This window comes from Tachyglossus aculeatus, chromosome 2, assembly GCF_015852505.1.
Source record: "Tachyglossus aculeatus isolate mTacAcu1 chromosome 2, mTacAcu1.pri, whole genome shotgun sequence".
Lineage (NCBI taxonomy): Eukaryota > Metazoa > Chordata > Mammalia > Monotremata > Tachyglossidae > Tachyglossus > Tachyglossus aculeatus.
Genome location: NC_052067.1, coordinates 106116681 through 106144101, shown reverse-complemented (window position 1 = coordinate 106144101; position 27421 = coordinate 106116681). Strand labels below are relative to the sequence as shown.

At 44.6% G+C, this 27421-nt stretch overlaps 1 protein-coding gene across 1 annotated transcript in view; it reads left to right on the top strand.

Moving 5' to 3' along the window:
- Nucleotides 1-27421, top strand: part of SLC9A2 (solute carrier family 9 member A2) — a 120097-nt gene that overhangs the window by 58833 nt on the left and 33843 nt on the right. Inside the window, exon 4 of the mRNA XM_038762826.1 lies at nt 20331-20548. Within this exon, the coding sequence (XP_038618754.1) occupies nt 20331-20548 (218 nt within the window). The remainder of the gene's footprint in view (nt 1-20330; nt 20549-27421) is intronic.

Genomic DNA, 27421 nt, shown 5'->3' with positions numbered 1-27421 from the left:
CTCGTTCTTTGGCTGATGCCGTTGAAACCATATGATCAGGTAGTTACAATGTCTCTAGAAAAAAAGGGAGTTCCCATCTCTCATGTTGGCAAGTTCAGCTTTTGCAAGAAGGATGAATTGCAACATGATCCCAGCCTGAGCTGTCGCAGAGTACTGTGGAGTCAAGGCAGAGAGGGGCTAAAGGCAGAGACTTAAGAGCAGCTGTGCAAACGTTTCCGTGGCCTCATCCAGTTGGCTTTCTTCCAGCTCACCTGCCAGCTACCTAGACACAGAGAGTACCTAGGGCTTGCTGAGACTCCAAAATTTCTGGTGGAAATTTTGTATAAGCCCAAGGCCTTCTCCACACGCTCTGGAGTCTTAAGACATCCTTATAGGAAGTGACCGGTTGACTTTCTGACTCTGCTTGCCCCAGACAGGCACTCTTAGTCTATGTGATCTAGAGGGATATGGAATGCAGAGAGATATAAGTCTTTGTAAAAATGAAAATTGTTAGAGGTTATCTTTTTGATGGGTGTAATTTAAGCATAATTTTTATCCGTTCCCTGTTTCATGGGGAATGTTTCTTATAAAGCACACTTAATGGGAGAAAAAAAATCCCGCTTAAAAAAAGAACTTACAGGCAAGGAATTTTTGTTATTACTAAAACAAATTACCTCTCATACAAAACTGTGTCGGATGGCGGAGGATTGTTGCACGCACACTTTCTGTCCCTGGGCATTATAATTCATTGTCTAAATAATGTTCAAGGGACAGATCAGCACCCACTAGGTATATCTGCAGGGTAATCAGTATGTTTTTCCAAAATGGGGTGTAGGAGATATTTGGTTAATTTACCAACCCTAACCGTTCATTTCAAGCTTTTAGTTTCTATTCATTCCACTCATATATGCAATTCAGTACCTTGTGATGAGCTTGAGAAACAAGAGAAGCAGCATGGCTCAGTGAAAAGAGCCCAGGCTTTGGAGTCAGAGGTCATGGGTTCAAATCCCGACTCCACCAATTGTCAGCTGTGTGACTTTGGGCAAGTCAGTTAACTTCTCTAGGCCTCAGTTCCCTCATCTGTAAAATGGGGATTAAGACTGTGAACCCCCTGTGGGACAACCTGATCACCCTGTAACCTCCCCAGCTCTTAGAACAGTGCTTTGCACATAGTAAGCACTTAATAAATGCCATTAAAAAAACTGGATGGGTTGGAATCACAACTGCAGCTAGAAATACTGAACTGCTATTTGGTGTGTTTAACCTTTAGAGTACAGAATGCCCTGCCTATGGGCATTTCAAAGCAAATATTCACAGGAATGAAGTTAGAGGATCTGCCAGGCTTGCTTAGTGTGTTCCATGATTTCTTGTCCATCTGTCCAAAATGAGAAAAAAGAAAAAAATTGTTAAGCTTCCGGAGACGTTAGTGAAGTGGGTCTACCTTGTTGTGACTCTCTGGCACATATCTGTCTCTTAATAAATCTCCTTCTGTATTGTAGGTTAAGGGATTCTAATGGCTTAAAGTGACTGGTCTTAGTTCACCACATAAGCATGCAGCTGATAGATCAGCCTGTTAAAAGCCAGCCTTCTACAAAGTTTAAGACCCAGGTTTAAAATTAGACCAGCAAATCAGGGAGGAAACAATTAGACCCTGTTTCTCTCCTTTAGTTTTTCTGGAAGGTCACCAGCAGGCTGCAGTTCTGTCCGGGAGCACTCCAAGCCCGTTATCTGGGACTCCCAACCACACTCAGTCAGATATTAGGAGTCTTAAGGTATCTTGTCCTTCTTAGACAGGTCATGTCAGCCAGTGGCATGGTCTAGTAGAAAAAGCACAGGCCTGAGAGCCAGAGGACCTGGGTTCTGTCTGCTGTGTAACCTTGGGCAAGTGGCTTAGCTTCTCTTTGCCTCAGTTTCCTTATTCAAAAAATCAATCAATCAATCAATCAATCAATCAATCGTATTTATTGAGCGCTTACTATGTGCAGAGCACTGTACTAAGCGCTTGGGAAGTACAAATTGGCATCACATAGAGACAGTCCCTACCCAATAGTGGGCTCACAGTCTAAAAGGGGGAGACAGAGAACAGAACCAAACATACCAACAAAATAAAATAAGTAGGAAAGAAATGTACAAGTAAAATAAATAAATAAATAAATAAATAGAGTAATAAATATGTACAACCATATATACATATATACAGGTGCTGTGGGGAAGGGAAGGAGGTAAGACGGGGGGATGGAGAGGGGGACGAGGGGGAGGGGAAAGAAGGGGCTCAGTCTGGGAAGGCCTCCTGGAGGAGGTGAGCTCTCAGCAGGGCCTTGAAGGGAGGAAGAGAGCTAGCTTGGCGGATGGGCAGAGGGAGGGCATTCCAGGCCCGGGGGATGACGTGGGCCGGGGGGTCGATGGCGGGACAGGCGAGAGCGAGGTACAGTGAGGAGATTAGTGGTGGAGGAGCGGAGGGTGCGGGCTGGGCAGTAGAAGGAGAGAAGGGAGGTGAGGTAGGAGGGGGCGAGGTGATGGACAGCCTTGAAGCCCAGGGTGAGGAGTTTCTGCTTGATGCGCAGATTGATCGGTAGCCATTGGAGGTTTTTGAGGAGGGGAGTAATATGTCCAGAGCGTTTCTGGACAAAGATAATCCGGGCAGCAGCATGAAGTATGGATTGAAGTGGAGAGAGACACGAGGATGGGAGATCAGAGAGAAGGCTGGTGCAGTAGTCCAGACGGGATAGGATGAGAGCTTGAATGAGCAGGGTAGCGGTTTGGATGGAGAGGAAAGGGCGGATCTTGGCAATGTTGCGGAGCTGAGACCGGCAGGTTTTGGTGACGGCTTGGATGTGAGGGGTGAATGAGAGAGCGGAGTCGAGGATGACACCAAGGTTGCGGGCTTGTGAGACGGGAAGGATGATAGTGCCGTCAACAGAGATGGGAAAGTCAGGGAGAGGACAAGGTTTGGGAGGGAAGACAAGGAGCTCAGTCTTCGACATGTTGAGCTTTAGGTGGCGGGCAGACATCCAGATGGAGATGTCCTGAAGGCAGGAGGAGATGCGAGCCTGGAGGGAGGGGGAGAGAGCAGGGGCAGAGATGTAGATCTGGGTGTCATCAGCGTAGAGATGATAGTTGAAGCCATGGGAGCGAATGAGGTCACCAAGGGAGTGAGTGTAGATTGAGAACAGAAGGGGACCAAGCACTGAACCTTAGGGAACCCCCACAGTAAGAGGATGGGAGGGGGAGGAGGAGCCTGCAAAAGAGACTGAGAAAGAACGACCGGAGAGATAAGAGGAGAACCAGGAGAGGACGGAGTCTGTGAAGCCAAGGTCAGATAACGTGTTGAGGAGAAGGGGGTGGTCCACAGTGTCAAAGGCAGCTGAGAGGTCGAGGAGGATTAGGACAGAGTATGAGCCGTTGGATTTGGCAAGCAGGAGGTCATTGGTGACCTTTGAGAGCGCAGTTTCCGTGGAATGAAGGGGACGGAAGCCAGACTGGAGGGGGTCGAGGAGAGAGTTGTTGTTGAGAAAATGTGGATTTAAATGCTGGCACCCCTTCCTACTTAGGCTGTGAGCACCATGAGGGACAGGGACTGTGTCTGATCTGTCTTGTATATACCCCAGTGCCTAGTAGAGTACTTGGCACATAGTAAGTGCTTAGCAAATAACATACTTTTTTAGAGCAATTAATCAGTGGTATTTATTGAGTACTTACTGTATGCAGAGCACTGTGTTAAACATTTGGGAAAGTAAAATCAATCAGTCAGTCAACCAATCATATTTATTGAGTACTTACTGTGTACAAAGCATTTTACTAAGCACATGAGAAACAATATAATAGAGCTGGTAGATATGTTCCATGCCCACAACGAGATTGCAGTCTAAAGGGGGAGATAGACATTAATATAAATGAATAAATTATTGATATGTACAGAAGTGCTGTGGGGCTGAGGGAAGGGTGAATAAAGGGAGAAAATCCAAGTGTAGAGACAATGCCAAAGGGAATGGGAGAAGAGGAAATGAGGGCTTAGGGAAGGCCAAGTGGAGGAGGTGTGATTTTCATAAGGCTTTGAAGGTGGGGAGAGTGATTGTCTGTAGACACATAGGGGCGTTTCAGGCCAGAGGCAAGATGTGGGTGAGGGGTTGGTGGCTAGAGAGATGAGATTGAGGTACAGTGAATAGGTTGACACAAGAGGAATGAAGTGAGTGGCTGGGTTGTAGTAGGAAATCAGGGAGGTAAGGTAAGAGGGGGAATGGGGGTGAAGTGATTGAGTGTTTTAAATATTATGGTAAGGAGTTTCTGTTTGATGCAGAGGTGAGTGGGCAACCACTGGAGGTTCTTGAGGAGTGGGTAGACATGGGCTGAATGTTTCTTTCTTTCTTTTTTTTTTTTTCAAAAAATGATCCAGGCAGCGTAGTGAAGTATGGACTGGAGTGGGGAGAGACAGGAAGCAGGGAGGTCAGTAAGGAGGTTGATGCAGTAATCAGTGTGGCAGAGGATAAGTGATTGGAGTAACATGATAACAGTTTGGATGGAGAGGAAATTGTGGATTTTATGTATGTTGTGAAGGTTGAACCAACAGGATTTGGTGATGGATTGAATATGTGAATTGAATGAGATTGACAGGTCGAGAGCAATGCCAAGGTTATGGGCTTGTTAGACAGGGAGGATGGTGGTGCTGTATACAATGTTGGAAAAGTCAGTGGGAGGGCGGGGTTTGGGTGGGAAGATAAGCAGTTCTGTTTTGAATGTGTTAAATTTGAGGTGTCAGTGGAACATCTAATTAGAGATGTCCTGAAGGCAGGAGAAAATGTGAGGCTGCAGAGAAGGAGAGAGATCAGGACTGGATATTTGATTGATATTTGAAGCCATGGGACTGAATGGGTTTCCCATGGGAGCAGGTGTAGTTGGAGTACAATAGAATTATAGCAAGTAAGCAGAGAGAGTGAATACAGTACTGGAGGAAAGGGGAGGAACGTGACTCTCCTATATTATTGAAGGGAAAGGTGGGGGGAGGGACATAAAGGAAGAGGCAAATATGGGTTATTTTTACTGTATAGAATCAAAGCACAGTTTATCTTCAGCATGGTTCCCTCCTATTTTGGTGGTCCCTCATATTTTGAAGACCCTGGCGTTCTCATGAATGCTATCCAGGGCTGACTTCAGACATTTGAAAACCCTGAAATGGGGTGCAACTTGATTCCCCTCTCTGCACCATTCCATATGACATCATCACATCAAGCTGCATGCACCCTTAGCATTTTGTATAACATCGTTATGCAATGCTGCATGTGTATGCATTGTATCATAGTGGAATCTTTTCAAAACCTGTTCTATACTGGAAGTTTCCCTGACGGTGGGAGAACACTTTACCCTGCCCCGCTTTTCGCCAGAACTACTGCATTCCCCTTCCAAGTCACCATTCACACAGACACTGCTTGTGACTTGCTCTGCCATCATCCTCCATCCTGGACCACCGCTCCTTCTCAGATTGCATCTGATGTGCTGTGTCACTCAAGCAGCATATGAAGCCAGCCCTGGTGTTAGCTTCATATCATTTTTGGTTCAGAGAGGTGGCAAACCATCCATCACCATCACTCTTCCCTTTCCTGCACTATCTCCCTTCATCTGGGAAAATGACTCCATGGCAGTTGGCTACTTTCCATCCTGGGCCCACCCCACTGAGTGTTGACTTAGTTGGCTGAGCCTGAGAGAGTGGTGATATTTCCACTTATCCTCCCCTCAAAACTTGGCAAATATAATATAAGAATATCCCAAGGTGACTTTATACATCTTTTCAACCCCCCCACCCCCAGAGAGTTTTACTGAAGGCGGCACCATTATTCAAAATGACTTATGTTGGGCTCATTTCTTCTTCCATTGGTTCCACTAGCCTGATTCAGGAAATAGCTGCAAAGGTCAAGAGAGAAAGTTCCATCCTTTTCCCATTCCTTTTAGGGGCAGATAGACCTAGATTTTTAGCTACAGTCATGAACCGAATGTGGATCTGTCCTTCAAGTTCCCTTGTTCCTCTGCCTGTGGTTCCTGGAATGAAAAGCAGTGATTTTTGGAAAGTTAGACCCATCACAAATAGCTCCTTCAGAGAAGCCACCACATCAATTATAATGCCCTTGTTGAGGAGCAAAGCACCATTGATTAGGGTTGTGAAAACAAATAACTCTGTTGGAAATTGAGAAAAGCAGGAAGCATAAACACACACTGAAAACGTCATTGACCTGGGCTAAGGCATTTGCTGAATCTGACATCCTGGTTTATTCCAGTCACAACAGAAACCACACAGTTTATGCAAGGTGCCTTAAGTTACTAGCCAGTACCCAAGACAGAGTTAGTCTTTCATTCTATTCTCTGTTCAGCAAGGCCAAGTCAACAAATACAGAGACTGGAATGCAGGACCAGAATTGGATTAAAAACCCTTGTGAAGAAATGAAGCAAACAAAGTTATGAAGACAATAGATCTCCACAATACATTGCAGACATAGTTCCTCTCATTCAGACCATGCATAAAGTTCAGTAAAAACTCCATCAATTTAGAGGTTCTCACTAAATTACCTGCAATTTGTTGCCTCATTTTTAGGTGGGCTATTCTTGAAGGGCTTATTCCTAACATACATAGATTTACAGAAATGGATAGAAACATATGACATAGCAGAAAGATGATACGTTTGAAAGTTGCCCTCTCTTTATGTTTTAATCCAGTGCAGGTTGGAAACCCGACCAAAGATACTCTTACCTGAATTTAAAATGTGTATATTTGTGAAGCACTTACACTTATCAAGCACTTTTCAAGCCCTGGGGGAGATACCAGTTATTAGGTCAGACACAGTCCCCATCCCATTTGGGCCTCACAGTCTAACTAGGAGGGAGAGCAGGAAATGAGTTTTACAGATTTTACAGATGAGGAATCTGAGGCTTAGAGAAGTGAAGTGACTTGTCCAAGGTCACAGCAGACAAGAGATGGAGCCAGGATTAGAATCCAGATTTTCCGACTCCCAGGCACGTGCTCTTTCCACTAGGCCATAGTGCTCTTCATGTTATCCTGAATGTTGTTGAGAGGTGTTTACCTAAGCTGAAGACAGCAGTGGAAGATCTGTTGTACCAAAAGAGTATCACCAACATAGGGGCAAGCAGGTGCGCCTTTTAAAATTGCAGCCATTAGCAATTAGTCTAGAACGATTCCTCAATGATACAGCAGTGGTTTTGAAATTGTCCAACTTATTTCTAAAGAAAGATGATCTCGTGAATCTGTATAATATTTGTACATTCTCATGGTAAATCTTTTGTAAAAGTAGTTGCTTAGAATTACATATGTCATACCCTTTGATGGATTGTCAGCTGTGTGACTTTGGGCAAGTCACTTAACTTCTCTGTGCCTCAGTGACCTCATCCGTAAAATGGGGATTAAGACTGTGAGCCCCCCGTGGGACAATCTGATCACCTTGTAACCTCCCCAGCACTTAGAACAGTGTTTTGCACATAGTAAGTGCTTAATAAATGCCACTATTATTATTATTAATCTAAAGGCATTTAGAGTCAGTTATAATTTTCCATTCAGTACCAAAAGAAGGTGATTTCAAATTGAAAACCTAAATATATATATATATAGGTGAATATACGTTCACCCAAGAAATGTCCTGTCACCAGCGGAGGTCAGAGGTTATCAACCTTGAAGGCATTTTTAGAGTTATGGGCCAGAGCAGGGGAGATCACTCAATCAGTGGTATTTATTGAGTGCTTACTGTGTGCAGAGCACTATACTAAGCAGGTGCAACATAGTTGGTAGACGTATTCCCTACTCACAAGAGTTTCCAGTCTAGAGGGGGAGACAGACATTATTTATAATATATAATTCATAGATATGTGCGTAAGTGCTGTGGGGTTGAGGGTGGGCAAATATCAAATGCCTAATGCCACAGAGCCAAGTGCAGAGATGAGGCAGAATGGAGAGGGATGAGAAAAGGCTGTTGGTTGCTGCTGACAATATCAGTGGTCCTGTCCTGTAAAGATTCCTCTGTATATGTGAGGAAGAGTTTGTTTGGGGGACAGAGGGAATGGTTAGGGAGAGAGGGGACAAGGATAGAACAAGTGTCAATCAGGGATGGAATCTAAGGGGAAGAAGGGCAAGGTGGAGGTACTTCTACTGAAACCTTGAGACTGTAGGAGTAAACTTTCTGAAAAGCGTTGTAAACCCTGTAGGTAAAATGCCATCATTATTATTAACTGATTGAGCCTGAAAAAATTGAAAAAAAAAAATCTCTTCTCAGCCTCAGAAGGTTTTCCCCTCCTAGACTGTGTAAGCTCATTGTGGGCAGGGAACATGCCCACCAACTCTGTTATAATGCACTTTCCCAAGCACTTAGTACAGTGATCTGCACACAGTAAGCTCTCGTTAACTATGATTGATTGACTGATTTTAGTTTTGGTAGCATGAAAATAGAAGTCAGTTTAGCTGGTTTTCAGAAGTCATGCACCAAAGTTGTATCGTTTTTGTGATTAGATATTCATTCATTCATTCATTCAATCGTATTTATTGAGCACTTACTCTGTGCAGAGCACTGTACTAAGCGCTTGGGAAGTACAAGTTGGCAACATATAGAGATGGTTCCTACCCAACAGTGGGCTCACAGTCTAGAAGGGGGAGACAGACAACAAAACAAAATATATTAACAAAATAAAATAAACAGAATAGTAAATATGTACAAGTAAAATAAATAGAGTAATAAATCTGTACAAACATATATACAGGTGCTGTGGGGAGGGGAAGGAGGTAGGGCGGGGGGATGGGGAGGGGGAGAGGAAGGAGGGGGCTCAGTCTGGGAAGGCCTTCTGGAGGAGGTGAAAAAAATATGGAACACTCATGAATTTGCGTGTCATCCTTGCGCAGGGCCTATTCTCCTGGCAGTTTGGGGGGCAGTTAAATTCCCAGTCTTGCAAGGGATGTCCGGAGATGCTAATTAATTTTCCCAAAGCCATGGTGCCAACCCATGCAAAGCTAGAAATAGAACCCAGAGTTTTGGAGTTTTGACCTTGTCCTCAGACTGCTCTGGTTCATGTTGGAAGTCATTTTCCCTTAATGGCTTTCCAAAATTACCAGCAAGCCACAGGGTGGGAGTTGCAAAGGGCACACGAGTATATATATTTCCTAAACTATTTTTGTTTTAAAAGTTCAGGGAGGCATTTCCTATCATTTAGGTGAAATATCTCTTTCCCAAGTTTAATGTGGTCCTTACTAAGAACCAATGAGTGGATCCAAATAAACAGTAAAGTGAATTGCTTGGGCCATGACATTCTGACTGGTAATGAAAGCTAAACTCAACTTGGAAGATCCATTTGATTCATTTTTCACCATTCCAACTGGGATTTTGAAACATTTTCTCTTGTCCCAAAATAAAATCAAAGGTCTGTGATCTTTCTGAGCTTCCTTTGTTGTAAAAGCTTCTTAAAATTTATTAAGGGTCAGGAGTCTTGTGGGGAAAAATTTTAAAACAACAACTGGCAGACTGTAATATTACCTACAAGTAGAAGCAGGTATACTGATGATTTTGCTGAATTTGAGGCTTGGCGGTAACACCGTTAGTGAATATTTAATAGTTGAAAGCTCTCTTTTCTTTTGCATCATCTTATAAGAGATAACAATACAATTTAAGAATGTTACTTTTTCCCTCTGGGTTTTCTAGAACTTCCTCCTCAACTTTTGCAAACTGCTGATCCAAAGCAACACATCATACACATTCAATATTTTATGGAGTGTCTAATTTAGTAGTGCACATATTCTTCACATTACATAAATTATGTACATTTCAAGGACACTATATGTAATTAAGCATTCTAAGGGCAGGTTATATATGCTGAATGGGGGCACCCAGCACAAGCTGTATGGAGCAAGCCTCCAAAAATGTAGTTTCAAAAATAAAAGTACTATCAAAGCAAAGGCTCAAGCAATTTGGTTTCACTCTGTGAAGCTAATAAACAAAATGATTTGCAGGAGTCAGCAGTAGAGATGCAATTAGTGTGCTTTACAAAAAGGCAGTTATTTCTGAGGTGTGCCATTTCCAAATAATTCTGACTCATTCAATCAGTGGTATTTATTGAGCACTTTAGTCACTCATTCAGACAATCGTATTATTTAGCGCTTACTACGTTCAGAGCACTGTACTAAGCATATGGGAGAATACAATATAACAATAAGTGGGTAAGTTCCCTGCCCACAATGAGCTTACAGTATACAGGGGGAGACAGAAATTAATATAAATAAATAAATTACAGATATATACCTAAGTGCTGTTGGGCAGGGGGCATGAATAAAGGGAGCAAGTCAGGATGATTCAGAAGGGAGTGGGAGCACTTATTGGGTGCAAAGCACTATATAAAGTGCTTGGGAGAGCACAACACATGTTCTCTCCACACAGTGAGTTTACAGTGTAAAAGGGAAGACAAACATTAATATAAATAAATTATTTATAATATATAATTTACAGATATGTACATAATTGCTGTTTGGCTGAGCTCTTACCCAGTGACGGCCACTAGAGAATTCTTGGCATTTGGCTGTTGAAGATCTTCAGGACAAATTGAATGAAATTCTTACCAGAATCAAACCAAAAGCAGGGCCAGCAAAGCAAATTTAGGATTTTGTCCCCCCCAAATCTAAGTTTCAGTTGTGAAGCCTTTTAGCATTTTAATCGTATTTGTTAAGCACACACTATGTGCCAGGTACTATACTAAATGCTGCAGTAGAGGCAAGGTAATATGGCTGGACACAGTCCCTGTCCCACATGGGGTTCCCAGTCTCAGAGGGAGAAGAAAAGGTATTGAATCCTCATTTTACAGATAAGGAAACTGAGGCACAGAAAAGTGAAGCGACTTGCCGAAGGTCACACAGCAGACAAGTGGCGGAGCCGGGATTAGAACAAAGCTACTCTAACTCACAAGCCTGCGCTCTTTCCAATAAGCCACATTGCTTCCCAGCAGCATGGGGCACAATTCAATAGTGAGTTTTGGAAGGCTAACAGCAGGTCAAACACCAAGAGCAGAACTGGCCAATCCTAGTTCTGCCGTTCGTTTTCTCTACAGCAGGTTCTACAGTAGCTTTGTAACTCTTGTGCCACAGGGACTCCCATCTGAACAATGGGGAGGGGAAGTTTGGTCTTTCTTTGAGGATTGGTGGGCATTATTTTCATTATCCAACAGTTGGGGTTCTGTTCTTACAAAAACCTTGCTGTCCTGCACTGAATGGTCTTCAGTTGCTTTGAAAGAGTGAGGTTCCCTATATACCGAATGTGTTAACCTGAGTGGCTTATGCCTTAAAAAGAACTGGGTTTAAAGAATCTCATTTTTCCTGCTGTGTGCATGTGTGTGTGTGTGTGTGTGTGTGTGTGTGTGTGTGAGAGAGAGAGAGAGAGAGAGAGAGAGATGGAGAGTATAGAAAGGTATTTTACACTGTGGACCACCCCCTTCTCCTCAACACGTTATCTGACCTTGGCTTCACAGACTCCGTCCTCTCCTGGTTCTCCTCTTATCTCTCCGGTCGTTCTTTCTCAGTCTCTTTTGCAGGCTCCTCCTCCCCCTCCCATCCTCTTACTGTGGGGGTTCCCCAAGGTTCAGTGCTTGGTCCCCTTCTGTTCTCAATCTACACTCACTCCCTTGGTGACCTCATTCGCTCCCACGGCTTCAACTATCACCTCTACGCTGATGACACCCAGATCTACATCTCTGCCCCTGCTCTCTCCCCCTCCCTCCAGGCTCGCATCTCCTCCTGCCTTCAGGACATCTCCATCTGGATGTCCGCCCGCCACCTAAAGCTCAACATGTCGAAGACTGAGCTCCTTGTCTTCCCTCCCAAACCTTGTCCTCTCCCTGACTTTCCCATCTCTGTTGACGGCACTACCATCCTTCCCGTCTCACAAGCCCGCAACCTTGGTGTCATCCTCGACTCTGCTCTCTCATTCACCCCTCACATCCAAGCCGTCACCAAAACCTGCTGGTCTCAGCTCCGCAACATTGCCAAGATCCGCCCTTTCCTCTCCATCCAAACCGCTACCCTGCTAATTCAAGCTCTCATCCTATCCCGTCTGGACTACTGCACTAGCCTTCTCTCTGATCTCCCATCCTCGTGTCTCTCTCCACTTCAATCCATACTTCATGCTGCTGCCCGGATTATCTTTGTCCAGAAACGCTCTGGACATATTACTCCCCTCCTCAAAAACCTCCAATGGCTACCGATCAATCTGCACATCAAGCAGAAACTCCTCACCCTGGGCTTCAAGGCTGTCCATCACCTCGCCCCCTCCTACCTCACCTCCCTTCTCTCCTTCTACTGCCCAGCCCGCACCCTCCGCTCCTCCACCACTAATCTCCTCACTGTACCTCGCTCTCGCCTGTCCCGCCATCGACCCCCGGCCCACGTCATCCCCCGGGCCTGGAATGCCCTCCCTCTGCCCATCCGCCAAGCTAGCTCTCTTCCTCCCTTCAAGGCCCTGCTGAGAGCTCACCTCCTCCAGGAGGCCTTCCCAGACTGAGCCCCTTCTTTCCTCTCCCCCTCGTCCCCCTCTCCATCCCCCCGTCTTACCTCCTTCCCTTCCCCACAGCACCTGTATATATGTATATATGGTTGTACATATTTATTACTCTATTTATTTATTTATTTATTTTACTTGTACATTTCTATCCTACTTATTTTATTTTGTTGGTATGTTTGGTTCTGTTCTCTGTCTCCCCCTTTTAGACTGTGAGCCCACTGTTGGGTAGGGACTGTCTCTATGTGATGCCAATTTGTACTTCCCAAGTGCTTAGTACAGTGCTCTGCACATAGTAAGCGCTCAATAAATACGATTGATTGATTGATTGATTGATTTTATGGTATTTGAGAATGAGTAAGGGAGATTATTTCTCCTCCAGAGAATGAGAAGGGTAGCTCTTGATCCAACTACTCCACTCTGCATTTCTAGTGGGGCTCAGGCAGAGTGGGAGCAGGAAATTGAACCTGTCCCAGGCCTTTCCCACCATGGCTGACTGATTCTTCAGGGCAGGAAGCTGTCTGTCTTATATCACCTTAGATAATTTGAGAGACGGGATGGAGGTCCTCTTCTCTTCCATGGAGAGCAGGCTGTGTTCTTATGGCCTTCTGAGACCAGAAGAAATAACTGAGCTGATGAAAGCATAAATTCCAGATCTTACAAATGATTGAAAAAGGAGGAACAGCGTGGCCTAGTGAAATGAGCGTGGCACTGGGAGTCAGAGGACCTGGGTTCTAGTACTGGCTCTGCAGCTTGTCTGCTGCATGATCTTGGGCAAGAGAAGCAGCATGGCATAGTGGAGAGAGAGAGCACCGGCTTGAGAGTCAGAAGGTCATGGGTTCTAATTCTGACTCTGCCACTTGTCTGCTGTGTGACCTTGGGCAAGTCACTTTACTTCTCTGTGCCTCAGTTACCCCATCTGTAAAATGGGAATTTAGACTGTGAGCCCCAAATGGGACAGGGACTGTGTCCAACCTGATTTGCTAGTATCCACCCAGTGCTTAGTACAGTGTCTGGCACATAGTAAGTGATTAACAAATGCCGTTATTATTATTATTATTGTTATTCACTTCTCTGTGCCTCAGTTACCTCATCTGTAAAATAGGGATTTAGACTTCTAGCCCCATGTGGGACATGGACTGCATCCAACCTGATTAGCTTGAATTAGTTTGCATCTATCCCAGTGCTTAATACAGTGTCTGGCACATAGTAAGGGCTTGACCAATACCATTTAAAAAATGTGAAAAAGTTTAACTTACAAACAAGCTACAGAGAGTTGTAGAAATACTGCATGACCATCACGCTTTTCCTCAATGCGTCCCGTCAGAAAACTGGTATTGCAAGTAGTTTGATTACCCAATAATTGGTAATAATAATAATAATTGTGATATTTGTTAAGTATTTATTAGGTGCCAAGAACGGTACTAAGCACCAGGGTTAGGTAATCAAGGTAACCACGTGGATGACAAGAATATTCGCAGGGGAGTCAGTGCTGACTTCATTCACTTTGGGAATAATATATTGCTAAGATGTGCTGGAGAAAGTTCCTGCACATTAACTCCTTGGAAGCCAGGGATGGTGTCTCTTACTTTTATTGTATGTTCCCAAATACATGGTATAGTGCCCTACCAAATGCCATGGGTTGTGGTAATGATGACAAATTTATCCTTTACTTGCTGTTTGCCTCATATCTGCCTTCCACCCCCCAGTTTGCATTTCAGTCAAAGCTACTGATTCTGCTTTTGTGCTTCACAGACTTAATGGGTGTAAGGAACATTCCTTAGCACCATTTATTAGTACTAGCACCCTCTGAAAGAGCCAGCCCCATCCCTCAGAGCAACAGAGGATTCATTCATTCAGTCAATCGTATTTATTGAGCACTTACTGTATGCAAAGCACTGTTTTAAGCACTTGGGAAAATACAATATAATAGAGTTGGTGGACACATTCCCTGCCTGCAGTGAGCTTGCAACAAGCTTAGATGTAGGAGGAGGAGTTAGAGTGTGGAGGAGACTTAGTCACTGACAGTAGTGATGGTTACCAAATCCCAGTTATCCATGGCAAGGGATAATTAGAGAAGCAGTGTGGCCCAGTGGAAAGAGCATGAGTCTGGGAGTCAGAGGACTTGGGCCCTAAACCCAGCTCTGCCAATTGCAGACCTTGTAATAATGATAATAGTAATAATAATGGTATTTGTTAAGCGCTTACTACGTGCCAAGCACTGTTCTAAGTGTTGGGGGAGATACAGAGTAATCAGGTTGTCCCATGTGGGGCTCACAGTCTTAATCCCCATTTTACTGATGAGGTAACTGAGGCACAGATAAGTTAAGTGACTTGCCCAAAGTCACACAGCAGACAAGTGGTGGAGGGCGGGAGTAGAACCCACGACCTCTGACTCCCAAGCCCGTGATCTTTCCACTGAGCCACGCTGCTCCTCTGCTTCTTGTGTGACCTTGGACGGGTCGCTTAACTTTTCTGTGCCTCATTTTCCTCAACTCTAAAATGGGGATTAAATCCTCCTCCTCCTACTTAGACGGTGAGCCCCATGTGGTACAGGGACTGTGCCCAACTTGATCACCTTGTATCTACCCCAGCGCTTAGAACAACAGTGCTTGAAGTATATTAAAAGCTTAACAAATACCATAAAACAAACAAACAAGGGAAGGCAAGGCCCACTTACATCACTGAAATCCACTCATTCCTCAGTCTTGTTTTAGCCAATGGTTTCAACATTCTCCATTCAGTCAACTGGTGGTATTTAATGAAGATAAATCCCAGCTCTGCCACTTGTGTGCTGTGTCACCTTGGGCAAGTTACTTCCCTTTGCCTCAGTTACCACGTAGATAAAATGGACTGTGTCCAACCTGATAAGCTCATATCTACCCCAGCACTTAGTACGGTAGGCACATAGTAGGTACTTAACAAATACCATTAAAAAAAAATAATAAGTAGTTGGAACAGAATTAGTAGAGCCAAATGACCTGATCTTTGCCTTCAAAGTGCTTGCTGTGCAATGGAGGAGTTTATCATCTGGAGTCTTTCACTATTGGCATAGGTAGCAAAATGAACTGATTCCTCCTCTCTTTGTTTCCACATCTGCCTCTGATGGGGTTAATAATCATATTAATTGTGTTCTTTGTTAAGCTCTTATTATATGCCAGGCACTTTACTAAGTGCTAGGGTGGTTACAAGCAAGTCGGATTGGACATAGTTCCTGTCCCACATGGGGCTCACAGTCTTAATCCCCATTTTACAGATGAGGTAACTGAGGCACAGAGAAGTCACGTGACTTACCCAGAATCAATGAGAAGACAGGTGGAGGAGCTGGGATTAGAACCCAGGTCATTTTGACACCCAGGCCTATACTCTATCCACTAGGCCACGCTGCTTCTCATGATGACAATGTGCAGTTAATTATCCATAAATAAATTATCCTGGAGTAATCAGGAGGTGATTGGAGTTGGTATTTAAATGGTTTATTACATCTGAACAAATGCTGTAGTACTACCTACTTGCTACATTTTCCCTCATTTGGAAAGTTCAGTTTTCATGGGAAAGATATGTTGCAGGAACATTGGGAAGCAGCGTGATCTAGTGGATAGAACACAGGCCTGCGAGTCAGAAGGACCTGGGTTCTAATTTTGACTCTGTCAATTTGTCTGCCATGTGACCTTGGACAAGTGACTTCTCTGTGCCTCAGTTACCTCATCTGTAAAATGGGGATTAAGACTGTGAGCCCCTGTATCCAACCTAATTAACTTATTTCTACCCCAGCACTTAGAACAGTGACTGACACATAGTAAACACTTAACAAATGCCATAAAAAGGTAACCACTCCTTTCCCTCCATGTTCCCTCAAATACCTGAAGTTCCATGCTGTTCAAGATATGAGGATTTTGTCCAATTTATTGTTATTTTTGGTGGTATAACTCCCTGAAACACATAATTCATTGTACTACATCTCATTTCCGGAAATAATGAAGTTACCTCCCCAAATGGGTGCCATGAGTATTTATAGAGTGGAAGCAAGATACTCCAAGTCACTGAAAAATCAAGTTCATAGTGAGGATCAACAAACATTATAGTGGTTCATTGTAAATGTTAATGTTAATATTAAATGAGAAGCTGCGTGGCCTAAAGAGCACGAGCTCAGCGAACCTGGGTTTTAAGCTGGCTCTGCCTCATGTCTACTGTGTGACTTTGGGCAAGTCACTGAACTTCTCTGTGTCTCAGTTACTACATCTGTAAAATGGGGATTAAGACTGTGAGCTCCATCTAGGCCATGAACTATGTCCAACCTCATTAGTTTGAATCTACCTCAGCATTTAGTACAGTGCCTGGCACATAGCGTTTAACAAATATTAAAACAAAAGACCCCTAAACTTTTGACACACATGTGCATATTCAAGGAGGAGGTGTGGCCACTGCTCAGGCTGTTATTCAGCCATTGAATCCATTTGTTTCCTGACCCTTCTCAGAGAGGTGTCACAGGAGCAGAGGTTTCTTCAGCACACCAGTCTCCGCCATGCCCACAAGAATCCTGCTGAGTTCAGATTACAAAGAAACTCTCCCAATGTGGGTGTAGAAACTGTAGATGAAACTACTCCCTTTATTTCTTTTTAATAGCTAGCACAGTCATGAACTGGATTAGCTCCGACCCACCCTGGTAACCACAGACGTGTAACCCTTGAAAGGACACCTGCTTGACATTTGTTGCCAGAGACCCTTCCCCCACCTCCCACGCTCAGGGCTAATATGTGATACCTTCACTTCCTTTCCCTGTGCCCTTGTGTTGAAGGGCACGAGGTTGGCTTACAATCTCCTTTGGCTTCTCTCACTACAGCTGACGTGTCAGGAAGCCTAGGGTTGAAAAAGGAAGCCTGGAGTTGTCCTGAGTAACCGAAGATGAGGTGATTGGCAAGGGTATTTAAGTCACCTCGAGAAATCCATTGACCATGGGGCCTCAACTTTCCATCTTTAAAATGGGGAGAGCCTCACTGACTGCTCCTTAGTCACAGAACTAGGTGGATGGGATTTTTAACGGGCCGGATGGATAGTGTGACATCTAGGGGGTTGAATGACAAAGAGAATAGGGGATACCCTGGAGAAGAGGAGCTGCACATTAACTCCATTACTATGATTAACAGATATAGGACATAAGCCAGGCTAAAATTTGCTCTGGATTGGAGTCCGGGGTTAATGAAGCAGAGCGGTAGAGGTGGTGAAAATTTCTGGGATTGTGTGTCCCGTGTAAAAATATAAAAATGAAGGCATACGTGTATAGACACTTTCAGCCAGGATACATTTCTATTGGACATTTAAGGATTACTTGGGATGGGCTTGTTGAAAGACCAAGAAGGCGGTCCACACGTGTCATGGGGTGATTTTTTTCTTTTCAAATATATTGATCTCTCCTACTGGTAAAAATTTAACCATTGCAGTTCAAAACTGATTGAGCTCAAGCCTCTTCTTTTGGCTTGTGAGCTTGGCCACGGGGACCATAACCTCTGGAAAACTACCAGCTTCAGGCTTTTTGTACTTTCAAATGCAAATGGATGAGGAGTCAGCCTTTAAAAGCCGGGCACAACACTGTTCACCAATCCTGCCCCTAAGAGATCTATAGTAAAATAAGTGAAATGCCTGGCTGTTAACACTTTGCTACTCACTCGTGGGGAAGACTGAGGTCCAGGGAGAAGAGATCATTAACTGCTGTGGATAGGGGAGCAAAGAACTATTTCAAGTCTGTAATATGTGTGTTTGTGTGTATGTGTATTTGTTGAGAAGGACCCGTCCTGTGTCCCGGGAGCTAGTTAAATTTGAGAGCCCAAAGGCAGTCATCTATCTGTCTGCCTAGATGTCCCTAAATATGTCTAGCTTTCACTTCTTAAACATTTCCCCTTCCCTCAGAGCCACAGTTGGTGAGAGGCCTCAAAGAGTACAGGGTATGTTTTCGAAGCGCCGCCACAAGTCACTGAGGGGTGAGAGTGAGAGATCAGTGCATGGAGCAGCATGGCCTAGTGAAAAGACCACAAGCATGGGAGTCAGAGGACCTGGGTTTTAATCCTGGCTCTGCCACTTGCCTGCTGTGAGAGTTTGGGCAAGTCACAACTCTGCACCTCAGTTTCCTCATATGTAAAATGGGGATTCATTACCTGTTTTTCCTCCTTCTTAAACTGTGAGCCACATGTGGGATTAGGAACTGTAGCTGCCCTGTTTTCTTGTATATCCCAGTGCTTGGTATGGTGCTTGGCACATAGCAAACCCTTAAAAAATACCACAATTGTTCATTCTCATGGAGGAGATAGGAAGTAGCACTACCTTGCAAATAAGAAGCAAGCAATGACCAGCCAGTTCGATTTCTTTGACTTCCTTAAGGAGATCATGCTGGAGAAAAATGACTGAAAGCAATGTTCTTTTTCTACTTAGGTGGCATAGGCAGTTATTCAAAGAAAGTGACCAGTCTGACTTCTAGAGTGTAAGCTTCTTGTGGGCGGGGAACATGTCAACCAAGTCTGTTACATTGTACTTTCCCAAGTCATCAGTACAGTGCCCTGCAAAAAGTCAGAATTTTGCCTAAGGGAAGTAAGAGCCTGATGGAAATGGGCAACATGGCTTCCCAGCACCTCACGTCAGCCACCATGAGCTTCTTCCTGGGGGTGTGTAGGGTTCTAGGACAGCGATATGTCAATTTGTCACATCTGATGTTGATTGTTTCATCTGATATTTATGAAGTACTTATTATATGACAAACACTATTCTAAGTGCTGGGATAGATACAAAATAATCAGGTTGGACACAGTCCCTGTCCCACTTGGGGCCCACAGTGTCAGTAGAAGGGAGAACAGGCGTTGAATACCCATTTTACAGTTGAGGAAACTGAGGTCCAGAGAAATATAGTAACTTGCCCAAGATCACACAGCAAGCAAGTGGCAGAGCTAGAATTGGAATCCCGGTCCCTGGTCTCCCAGGCCCATATTCTTTCCCCTCTAGACTGTAAGCTTGTTGTGGGCAGGGCACATATCTACCAACTCTGTTATACTGTACTCTCCCAAGTGCTTAATACAGTGCTCTGCACCCAATAAGTGTTCAATAATTATGACTGATTGATTGATTGATACTGCTTCTTCCTGGCACCCTCTGCCCTGTTATGTGAGAGGCCTGTGTGAGGCTCTGAGCTCTGGAGTAAGAAAGTGGACCTTCTGCTCTTTAGTTTCTACTTTTGTTGTCCCTTCTCAAGTAGGGACATGCCAGGCCTCAAGCCCGTCCCAGTATCTGAACTAGTCTATGAGCTATACTAGTGGGCCTCTGAGATTCACTACTGAGGCACTTTGGGGAAGAGTCATATGTACAAACAAATTAATTTTTAATAAAGTACCAGTCAGATAGGCACGGAGTATACTCCTTTCTGTAAAGGCGAACTAGCCTTAGTAAATATCCATTTGTGAGCCTCCTTCTTTGGCATAAAATGACCTCAGTGAAAAATCTCAATTTTGTTATCTCCATGGGCAACCTGCCACATGCCACAAGAGACACAGATGTGACTTCCAGATTGTTGCTAGATTTGTTACTTGAGACGGTGGGGTTGTTGAGCTGGGTAGTTGCACTTAGAATTGAGCAGAAGAGAGCTTGCCAAAAGCATTTTAGGAAATCAACTGAGAAATGTTTCTGGAAATAAATATATATATTTTTTCGAAGTAAGTGCAAACACCTTCCAGGCCCTCCTGTTATGCCAAAGAACATTAAAATGGGTATTCTGATTAAGTGCTCATTGGTGATCTCAAATTCAGTATATTTGTTTTGTTTTTTTTAATTGATTGTTCTTGTCTCTTTCAGTATTACAGCTTGTGCTATGACTATGAATAAGTACGTGGAAGAGAATGTGTCCCAAAAGTCCTATACCACCATCAAGTACTTCATGAAGATGCTAAGCAGTGTCAGCGAAACCCTGATCTTTATCTTCATGGGTGTGTCCACAGTTGGAAAAAACCACGAGTGGAACTGGGCTTTTGTCAGTTTCACCCTCGCCTTCTGTTTAATCTACCGGGCACTAGGTAAGGGAGAGTAATGTCCTGCAGAAGTTGCTTTTGAAAAATATAAATTAAGGAGTACAAACAGTTGCCCTCACCTCACACTGAAACCTCCAGTGGTTGGCAGCCTGCCTGTCCCATGACCCATCCTCCCAGCAGGGCTGGAGCTACCACAGAGGCAACATTCATTCCTTCATTCTTGCAGTCTTATTTATTGAGCGCTTACTGTGTGCAGAGCACTGTACTAAGCACTTGGAAGGTACAATTTGGCAACAAATAATAATAATAATGATGGCATTTGTTAAGTGCTTACTATGTGCCAAGCGCTGTTCGAAGCGCTGGGGGGGATGCAAGGTAATCAGTTTGTCCCACATGGGGCTCACAGTCTTAATCTCCATTTTACAGATGAGGTGACTGAGGCCCAGAGAAGTTAAGTGACTTGCCTAAAGTCACACAGCTGACAAGTGGCAGAGCTGGGATTAGAACACATGACCTCTGATTCCCAAGCCCATGCTCCTTCCACTGAGCCTCGCTGCTTCTTATAGAGATACCCACAGAGCTGCAAAGCTCTACTGTGCTGGGCTGTTTTTCAGCCCTATCTGCTGACCGTGGCCCTGGATATTGGTGTGGAGGCAGAGCTGGAGGCTGGAATAGCCTGAATTTTGTCAACCAGGCAGCCATGCTAATATCTTGGTCTCCATGAAGAACTCTGCAACAGGTCTCATGGTGTGAGCCCCCATATTTGACCTTTCCCATCCAGCCACCCTTGCCTCTTATAATTCTGACTGTCCCTTTCAGGTTCAATAGATGTCCTTCTATTCTTTTCATCATCATTTCCAGCCAGAACTTTTTTTTATATGGTATCTTTTTTATAGTATTGGTTAAGTGCTTACTATGTGCCAGGCACTGTACTAAGCACTGGGGCAGCTAAAATGATAATAATGGTGGTATATGTTAAACACTTAACTATGTGCCAGGCACAGTTTGAAGTGCTGTGGTGGATACAAGCTAATCAGGTTGGACCCAGTCCTTGTCACACATGGGTCTCACAGGCTTAATTCCCCATTTTACAGATGAGGGTACCGAGGCACAGAGAAGTAAAGTGCCTTTCCTGGTTCACACAGCAGACAAGTGGCAAAGCTGGGATGAGAACCCATTTCCTTCTGTCTCCTAGGCTTGGGCACTTTCCACTAGGCTACCCTGTGTCTCATTATCGTGATTCACGTTTGCAACCCCTTTCCTGACTGACCCGGGGGAGCACATGATGAGTCTAAAGAGCTGTGCTAGGCCAAGTTGAGGTGATCTTTGGATCCTGAGGTTTAGAGGGCAATGTCCAGTGAGCTGATCCCAGCAATCAATCAATCAATGGTATTTATTGAGCACTTGCTGAGGGTGGAGCACTCTAGTAAGCACTTGCGAGAGTTCGATTCAACAGAGTTGGTAGACATGTTCCATGCCTATAGCGAGCTTACGGTCTAGAGGGGGAGGACCCTCTCTTGACCCCACCTCCCTTTCTAGTTATCGCCCTATCTCCCTCCTACCATTCCTTTCCAAACTCGTTGAACAAGTCATCTACACGCGCTCCCTCGAGCACCTCAATGCCAACTCTGTCCTCGACCCCCTCCAATCTGGCTTCCATCCCCTACATTCCACCGAAACTGCCCTCTCAAAGGTCACCAGTGACCTCCTGCTTGCCAAATCCAATGGCTCCTACTCTATCCTAATCCCCCTCGACCTCTCAGCTGCCTTCGACACTGTGGACCACCCCCTTCTCCTCTACACGCTATCCAACATTGGCCTCACAGACTCTGTCCTCTCCTGGTTCTCCTCTTATCTCTCCAGCCATTCATTCTCAGTCTCTTTTATGGGCTCCTCCTCCCCCTCCCATCCCCTTACTGTAGGGGTTCTTCAAGGGTCAGTTCTTGGTCCCCTTCTGTTCTCTATCTACACTCACTCCCTTGGTGAACTCATTTGCTCCCATGGCTTCAACTATCATCTCTACGCTGATGACACCCAAATCTACATTTCTGCCCCTGCTCTCTCTCCCTCCCTTCAGGCCCATGTCTCCTCCTGCCTTCAAGACATCTCCATCTGGATGTCTGCCCGCCATCTAAAACTCAATATGTCCAAGACTGAACTCCTTATCTTCCCTCCCAAACCCTGCCTTCTCCCTGACTTTCCCATCACTGTTGATGGCACTACCATCCTTTCCGTCTCACAAGCCCGCAACCTTGGTGTCATCCTCGACTCCGCTCTCTCGTTCACCCCTCACATCCAATCTGTCACCAAAACCTGCCGGTCTCACCTCCGCAACATCGCCAAGATCCGCCCTTTCCTCTCCATCCAAACCGCTGCCCTACTCGTTCAATCTCTCATCCTATCCCAACTGGATTACTGCATCAGCCTCCTCTCCGATCTCCCATCCTCCTGTCTCTCCCCACTTCAATCTATACTTCACGCTGCTGCCCAGATCAACTCTGTGCAGAAACGCTCTGGGCATGTTACTCCCCTCCTCAGAAATCTCCAGTGGCTACCAATCAACCTATGCATCTGGCAAAAACTCCTCACTCCTGGCTTCAAGGCTCTCCATCACCTCGCCCCCTCCTACCTCACCTCCCTTCTTTCCTTCTACAGCCCAGCCTGCACCCTCCGCCCCTCTACCGCTAACCTCCTCACTGTACCTCGTTCTCGCCTGTCCCGCCGTCGACCCCCTGCCCACGTCCTCCCCCTGGCCTGGAATGCCCTCCCTCCGCACATCTGCCAAGCTAGCTCTCTTCCTCCCTTCAAAGCCCTACTGAGAGCTCACCTCCTCCAGTAGGCCTTCCCAGACTGAGCCCCCTTCTTCCTCTCCCCCTCCCCATCTTCCCCGCCCTACCTCCTTCCCCTCCCCACAGCACCTGTATATATGTTTGTACAGATTTATTACTTTATTTATTTTACTTGTACATATTTACTATTCTATTTATTTTATTTTGTTAATATGTTTTGTTTTGTTGTCTGTCTCCCCTTTCTAGACTGTGAGCCTGCTGTTGGGTAGGGACCGTCTCTATATGTTGCCAACTTGTACTTCCCAAGCGCTTAGTACAGTGCTCTGCACACAGTAAGCGCTCAGTAAATATGATTGAATGAATGAATGAATGCCAGACATTAATATAAACTAATAAATTGTGGATATGTACATAAATGCTATGGGATGAGGTGGGGTGAATATCAACCACTTAAATGCTATCAATCCAAATGCCTAGATGATAGAGAAGGGAGAGGTAATTGGGGAAAAGAAGGCTTAATTGGGCATGTGTGTCATGGCTTATTGCTTAATGAACTGTTTAATCATGAATGCGGACCAATTTGTACTCTGTCAGGTGCTTAGTACAGTGATCTACACAGAAAGAGGTCAATAAATACAATTGATTGACTATCACTACACCCTTGAGCATTGATATTTTTTCCTAACAATCAGTCAGCCAATCAGTGGTACTTGTTGAGTACATTCTTTCTTTCTTTTTGCCTTTCTGCTTGTTTTGTTTTGCTGTCTATCTCCCCCTTCTACACTGTGAGCCTGTTGTTGGGTAGGGATTTTCTCTATCTGTTGCCAAGTTGTACTTTCCAAGCACTCAGTACAGCGCTCTGCACACAGTAAGCACTCAGTAAATACGATTGAATGAATGAATGAATGCAGAGCACTGTACTTAGGGCTTGGAAGACAGATTTCTTCAGTTCTCTCATCAAATTTCCCTTTTCTTAAAATGCGTCAGGCATCTTAATTTTGATAATTTTAGTGTCTTCCTAAACACACAGTTCAGATATATATACATAGGTGGTATGTCATTCATGACTGCGACACCATTGGCCAATGATCTTTGTAGTAATTAGAGGGGAGAGGAGGAAAAATCACCAATCATTCAGAATAAATCTGGAATGCTGCTTTCACTTCTGAGATCTGGTAAACTATTAGCGTGTAAAGTTTCTGAGAGCAAGGTCCATGTCTTTTACTTTCATTGTTCTTTCCAAAGCACCCTGTATTCAATTATGTGGGCCTTGCATTTTTATACACTTATGTTCATCATAATGGTAATAATAATAATAACAATGGTATTTGTTAAGCACTTACTATGTGCCAAGCACTGTTCGAAGCACTGGGGAAGATACAAAGTAATCAGGTTGTCCCACATAATGATAATAATAATGATGGCATTTATTAAGCACTTACTATGTGCAAAGCACTGTTCTAAGCGCTGGGGAGGTTACAAGGTGATCAGGTTGTCCCGGGGGGACTGACAGTTTTAATCCCCATTTTACAGATGAGGGAACTGAGGCCCAGAGAAGTGAAGTAACTTGCCCAAAGTCACACAGCTGATAACTGGCGGAGTCGGGGTTTGAACCCATGACCTCTGACTCCAAAGCCCGGGCTCTTTCCACTGAGCCACGCTGCTTCTCCAGATGAGGCTCACGGTCTTAATCCCCATTTTACAGATGAGATAACTGAGGCACAGAGAAGCTAAATGCCTTACCCAAGGTCACACAGCAGACAAGTGGCAGAGTCAGGATTAGAACCCATGTCCTCTGTCTCCCAAGCCCAGGCTCTTTCTCCTGAGCCATGCTGCTTATGTTCCCTGTTAAGCCTGCCTCAGGCTTAACCATTTCCTCTCCACCAATAGACAGTAAATTGATCCAATCTCCCTGCTGATCAGGTTGTCGATTTTCAGTATCCCAGACAGTTCAAAGGACGGGTTAATATAATTGCTTTCTTTATTGCAAGAAAATGTATTCTGTGAGCATTTTTGGCTAAAAAAGCTCAACTGTGGTAACATAGCAAGATTATCAGTTGATTCCCAGAACTCCTATGCCTGAGGCAGAAATTCTAACCAATCATCATCATCATCAATCGTATTTATTGAGCGCTTACTGTGTGCAGAGCACTGTACTAAGCGCTTGGGAAGTACAAGTTGGCAATCAACAGCTGCCCTGCCAAGCCTAGGGAACGGAGAGTCAGAAGTGGCAGGGAGGGAGGGAGGGGAGAGCCGGGCTGAGTCAGGACCACTACCGATGGAGCTTTGACCTGCCGTCCTTTCAGTCTCTGGCTATGCCTCTGTCCCACACTGCCCCAATCTTGAGTCCTTTAGCCCAGCCATGTCAACTTCCTCCTCCTTCCTTCCCTTCTTCTCCTCCTCATCTCTCCTCTTCCCCAATTGTCATTCATTTTTTCATTTGTATCTATAGTCTTAGTCAAGGACAGGCGACATCATCATCAGTGGTGTTTACTGAGCACTAACTGTATGCTGAGCACTCTACTAAGCATTTGGGTGAGAACAGTACAACAGAATTGGTAGACATGTTCCCTGCCCACAGTGAACTTTCAGTCTAGAGAACATGTCTTTTATTTATGTCATCCATTCCCATGCACCTAATACAGTGCTTAGCACGTAGTAAGCAGTTAACAAATATCATTATTATTATTATTATTAATACAGTACCCTACAAATAGCTGTTTGTTGGTGATGATGATAAGGATGTTGATGACGTGATAATGGTCTACCAGGGCCACAGCACCAACATATTTCAAATTAGACGGCTTCCTTGCCAAACCCTCTGAATTCTACTGTCCTGTGATTCAGTGCATCCTTAAATTATGTTATTTTCCCCTTAGTAATCTACTTACACAGCATTTTAACGTGTGACAAATATGGGCATGTTACTCCCCTCCTCAAAAATCTCCAGTGGCTACCAATCAATCTGCACATCAGGCAGAAACTCCTCACCCTGGGCTTCAAGGCTCTCCGTCACCTCGCCCCCTCCTACCTCACCTCCCTTCTCTCCTTCTACAGCCCTGCCCACACCCTCCGCTCTTCTGCCGCTAATCTCCGCACCGTACCTCATTCTCGCCTGTCCCGCCATCAACCCCCGGCCCACGTCATCCCCCGGGCCTGGAATGCCCTCCCTCTGCCCATCCGCCAAGCTGGCTCTCTTCCTCCCTTCAAGGACCTACTGAGAGCTCACCTCCTCCAGGAGGCCTTCCCAGACTGAGCCCCTTCCTTCCTCTCCCCCTCGTCCCCCTCTCCATCCCCCCATCCTACCTCCTTCCCTTCCCCACAGCACCTGTATATATGTATATATGTTTGTACATATTTATTACTCTATTTATTTTACTTGTACATATCTATTCTATTTATTTTATTTTGTTAGTATGTTTGGTTTTGTTCTCTGTCTCCCCCTTTTAGACTGTGAGCCCACTGTTGGGTAGGGACGGTCTCTATATGTTGCCAACTTGTACTCCCCAAGCGCTTAGTACAGTGCTCTGCACACAGTAAGCGCTCAATAAATACGATTGATTGATTAGTGATGAAGTACATAAGCATCCCCCTCATTACGAGAATACATTCATGAAATTTTAAAAAGCCAGCTCACATCTTTTTGAAAAAGATGCCATTGAACAATTCTAGACAGTGAGCCCACTGTTGGGTAGGGACTGTCTCTATATGTTGCCAACTTGTACTTCCCAAGTGCTTAGTACAGTGCTCTGCACACAGTAAGCGCTCAATAAATACGATTGAATGAATGAATGCTTAAAAAATGTTTTTTCTATTCCTCTTAGTCAACTTGGCTCTAGCATCCCACACTGATTTTTAATAATAGTGAGAGTCTTCATTTTTTTAACATTTCTTGATCGTGATGGAAACAACAGGACAAGAATTAGTAATGAAGAAGGGACCTCTATGTTGTAAAATATGTCATTTCTTTTTTCCGTAATTGGATCTCAGTGGCATTTGAGTTTGTTAAGAGAGTATGTTGCAATAGTAGTAATCTTAATAGTATTTGTTAAGCACTTTCTGGGTGCAGAAAACTGTACTAAGTCACTGGAAAAGAATACACAAGTGAGAATTAGACATGGGTCCCTGT